Source organism: Thrips palmi, unplaced genomic scaffold (genome assembly GCF_012932325.1).
Source record: "Thrips palmi isolate BJ-2018 unplaced genomic scaffold, TpBJ-2018v1 HiC_scaffold_1, whole genome shotgun sequence".
NCBI lineage: Eukaryota > Metazoa > Arthropoda > Insecta > Thysanoptera > Thripidae > Thrips > Thrips palmi.
In genome coordinates this window covers 8012390-8016805 of record NW_023144620.1, presented here as the reverse complement: position 1 = coordinate 8016805, position 4416 = coordinate 8012390, and the positions used below count along the sequence as shown (strand labels likewise).

Here is a 4416-nt window from a genome sequence, read left to right as displayed (position 1 = left end):
GGTGGAGACGCAGACGGCGATGCGGTTCGCTCGTCCAACGCTCGTCAGCGCCCTCTCGTGGGGCCCGTGGAGCCTTCTGCAAGCATTGAGGGAGGATGCTACCGAATGAGGCAGTTCTGAATGGCGTTGGCAGTGCAGAGGATTAGTTATCCTGCTGTCACTGCTGTTCGTGTTCTTTCCTCCTAGCTGCAAGCTCTTTGAGCGATTCACTAAAATTGCCGGGTTAATTTACACTACAGGACATTTTCTTTGTCTAGGTATTTTATTTTAGTATCACATCATCGAGTTGACCTTTAACAAGAAATATAAAATTTAATTAAAAATTTGTACATTTATAGAAAATTGAAAATTTTACTCCGATGAGATAGCATTATTAGTGATCATGAAGACATTTCAGAACTCGGCAGACTGTTCATTAGGTCTGTGCTCAGTTGCGATCCTTCAAGGGCACTAGCAGAGGCACTGTCAGTGCTTGTTGCTTTGTCCCTCCGATGCCAATCTGAACTTTTGGGGTTGAAAGACTTTTTCATATTTCCTCGTCCAAATACAAATCCGCGGAAAGGTTTCCTCTCAGGCTGTGAATGTTTTGGATCCTGGTCTTCATCAACATCCATTCCTGTATTACTGTGTTCAGTGGCATTCACATCCATGTCATGCTTTTCCTTCTTCTGTTGCCTTTGAAATTTCTTCTTACTTGAGTTTGGTTTGGATACCTTGGGCGTTACCCACCGAAATCTGGGTGGATATGCATGGCTGTCAACACAGTGACAGTGTCGCTCCTGGCTTGTAGTGAATCTAGCTGTGCAGGTTTCCACAAGGCAGCGATACTAAAACCAAAACACAAAATGATTTCATGTTTATCAATAAAAAAACAAGGGATTCTAAGAATCCAAATGACTTTACCATAGGTTTTCTTTCAGCTTGAACTGCAAAAAAGGAATCATGTGTTTCCTCTATATGTAAATCCAGTAAGTGTGCTGATGCGAAAGATTTACGACAAGTTGCACAAGTGTAACGATGAATAGAATTGTAGTGCAGCTCTAATTCCATGACAGATTTAAGTTGAGTAGTACATCCTGGGATTTCGCAGATGAGATTATTTATCCTAAGGAAAAACGATCATTGATGAAAATGAACATTGTGGTTCTTTGAAGTATGTTAAATTGAAATTAAGTACTCTTCTAATAAATCATGCTTACTCCTTGTGACATAATTCTTCATCGTCAATATCAAAAACCCCTAAACGTTTGTATACATTGCAAACTGAGTCTCCCTCTGAGAAAAAAGGATCCGTGGGCACTCGTCTACCAATCATTTTTTTCGTGCCTGACATATCTCTTGACGTTATGAAATGAACGATCAAGGAGAAGCTTGATTAAATAACGATCAAGTTAAGAAAACTTAAGGTAGTGCGTTGCGTTTCGGAGGTTATGCAAACAATAACAAATCACTCTGTGAATAGCCAGATTCGTTTTCTTGGCAGTTTACTTCAGCTGAGAATAAGGGGTCCACTCACTATGTGTACAAACAAAGGTTATTCCCCGGCTGCTGGCTGTTTAGTTCATATGTAATTTTACATTTTTTGTCGTTTAGTAAGTATACGGGTGTGCCAATTGAGAATGGCTCACTCTCTTTTAAGGTAAGACATTTTTTTAAATTTTTTATGATTATTGAATTATAATGGTTGTTTATCTTCAAGCTCTAAGCGTTTGTAAATTTTCCCATAGCCCAGAGAAAGTTGCTCAAATAGAGCTTCGGATGGACCCATTAGAAGTATATGGATGCATATTTCTACTGTATGATACTGTAGATATGGCACTACAGGACATCTGTACTGAAATACACACATGTCGAAGGTATCTGCCTGTCCTCGACAGCGTACTTTTCAAGTTAGTATTTCATATTTTAATTAATCAACCTTCGAGATAGTCGAGTTTGACAGTAAGTTTAGTCATTATTTTTGTATTATAAATTTTTATTTTCTGATAGTGGTGGAGTGTTTCATGAAGGGCCTCTTGTAAAGTGGTCAAAATCATTGCTTGCTAAGGGCATAAACTGGTCAGATAGATTACTGGAAGCTCTGATGATCATAAAAGAATTTTGGGTGAGTCTAAACACATTTCTTGTGAAGTATGTTCTCATTGTCTTTCTATTGACATTTGAACCAACATGTTTTGAAATGTTTTATGCCATTTTTCTCATTTTACCAGATTATAAAATTTTTGGATGCAAATCAACGTGACCTTGAGTTAAGATTCTTACCTCAGCAGGCCAACACTTCATGTCATGTAGATTTAATAAGAAAAGTTCTGTATTTAATGGTGGATGACCTCAGCAAAGATGATTGGAATGATCTGCGGTTGTTAATAATAGAAGAAACAAAACTACAAAGTGTGCCAGCAAAGTATACTGAAATTCCAGAGTGTCTCTTGTTAATTTTAATGTCCAGAAATTTTATACAGTTGAAAAAAAAGGTATTGGTTTTTTAAAAAAATTTTTGTTAAGTGGAGACAAAAATATACTTTATATCTGATTCTATTATTTACAGGACCAGAGGGTGAATTTATCCCTGCTATTTAGCTGTTTGAAAAGACTGGGAAAAGACTATTGGGCTCACCAACTGAAAAGTATTGAAAATGCTGTTAATGGAGAGCAACCAGGTATCAGTGTCGAGAATGGTGTTGAAAATGTGGCTTGGAGGAAAGCACCTTCTGTTAGATTTAATCTTGATCCTGAAAATCCAGGCACCATATTAATTTTTAATATAGTGGACTATGGCAAAGAGGTAATTTCAGTTCAATAACTTTAAGTGTTGTTTCCTCTGTAATGACATGTCTTGCCTGCAACTGTCAAGTCATTGAAAAAAAATTTTCAGGTGGTCAATGGTAATGGTATTTCTCTTGGTGTGAGAAATGGTTCTCATGTAGATGTAGATAGGCTTCAAAACACATTTGAGTTACTGGGCTTCCAGAGGAGTGTTATTCCGGATCCGACAGCGGAAGACATCATCTTAATTATTAGAGAGAATTTGGCAAAATTTTGCTCAGAGGCTAAGAAAAGCAAGAAAGAGAGGTGCTTTGCCGTTGCCATTTTGGCCCATGGTGATAAAGGTAAGAACTGCCAAAAAGCAATTTGAAAAAGTATTACTTTTAGTTAAAAGTTTACTAATTGTTTTTTATTAGATGGGGTTTATTGCACCAAAGGCAATTTACTTACTTGGGATGCAATTCGTGCTGAATTGAGACACCCTGACACAAAGGGTCTTGCAAGACTCCTATTGAATCAAGCTTGCAAAGGGAACTCTCAAGGTACTTCAACCATTTTGAATGATTATATTTTCATTCTTTATGTGTTTAGCTATTTATTGGCTTATGTTATCCAACAGCAACCAAGCCAGATAATATTGAAGAAGATGGAGTGGGGAGTGAATCTGACTCTGTTTCAAAAAATTTAAAGGATATTTTCGAGCTGTCATCTAGTGTGTCAGGTTTTGCTGCCTATCGTGACATTGTACATGGTGGGTTAAGTTACTCATGGTTTTTTAAAAAAGAAACATTTTCTTTTTTATTTGATTTTCTCACTATCATTCCTCTTAACTAGAAAATTTTAATTGTTTTTTAATGTTATGAGATTTTGTGTATGTTTGCAGGTTCCTTTTTCATTCGAAGTTTCTGTAAACACATTCTTCAATTTGGGAGTGATTGTGATTTGAATCAAATAACGACTCTGATAAATAAAGACCTAGACAGCAAAAAAGTTGAATGCTCAGGCGTACTAGTTTCCATGACAGCAGAGCTGATAGTCACTCCGAAGAAATTATTGTATTTGGGTGTACCCCAAAAGGAGAAACTGAAAGCAGATGCTCTAGTGCAAGTGTGGGAACATGTCGAAAAGACAGAGTGTATGCCAAGAAACCCTACAGTTTATTTGCGTATGTGCTCATTTGAACTATTATTAAGTTTGTGATGAAACCTATCTATACACTTTAAAAATTGCCGTATACTTTTTGCATAAATTGTTTCCCTGTTTCAGAACAAAATGAGGAGGTCAAAAATAATCCACCAGATGCTAAGAGCAAGATGACAGAAAATGAAAGAAGAGAGGAAGACAGTGAACAAAATTGCGAAGAAGAGCTAGGAGGACTTGCACATAAAATTAAAATGTTAGCCTTGAAGCTTGAGAAAGAAAAAAGAAATCAGTGAACCTGTGCTTCCTTGTCTTGAACAGGCACTCTCCTCTCGTACTTCAACTTTCTGTGAGCAACTTTGAGCTGAACAAAACTGTATAATATATGTGTTTAATTTTTCAACTGTTTGTTGGTGTCTCATTCAGTTCCCTTTCATTTCTGCTGATTCTTGCTCACAAAGATGTGGCCATGGATGAGGGGGTAAAGAAGGGAAAGAAAACACCACAGTA

The 4416-nt window shown here is 37.0% G+C and overlaps 2 protein-coding genes across 2 annotated transcripts; one reads left to right on the top strand and one right to left on the bottom strand.

The window, feature by feature from the left end:
* Positions 1 to 243: 243 nt before the first annotated feature.
* LOC117654151 (zinc finger protein 511) lies at positions 244 to 1483 on the bottom strand. Its single transcript, XM_034400362.1, has 3 exons — positions 1200 to 1483; positions 904 to 1105; positions 244 to 827 (listed from the first exon to the last, which is right to left on the bottom strand). Exons 1-3 carry the CDS (start codon positions 1331 to 1333, stop codon positions 381 to 383), a joined length of 783 nt encoding a protein of 260 aa, XP_034256253.1. The 5' UTR covers positions 1334 to 1483; the 3' UTR covers positions 244 to 380.
* Position 1484: 1 nt separating this feature from the next.
* On the top strand, positions 1485 to 4314 carry LOC117654141 (caspase-8-like). Its single transcript, XM_034400352.1, has 10 exons — positions 1485 to 1639; positions 1728 to 1889; positions 1990 to 2104; positions 2211 to 2474; positions 2549 to 2785; positions 2876 to 3110; positions 3183 to 3308; positions 3386 to 3517; positions 3650 to 3931; positions 4033 to 4314. The coding sequence occupies exons 1-10, from the start codon at positions 1620 to 1622 to the stop codon at positions 4200 to 4202; spliced, it is 1743 nt and encodes a 580-aa protein (XP_034256243.1). The 5' UTR covers positions 1485 to 1619; the 3' UTR covers positions 4203 to 4314.
* Positions 4315 to 4416: the final 102 nt, after the last annotated feature.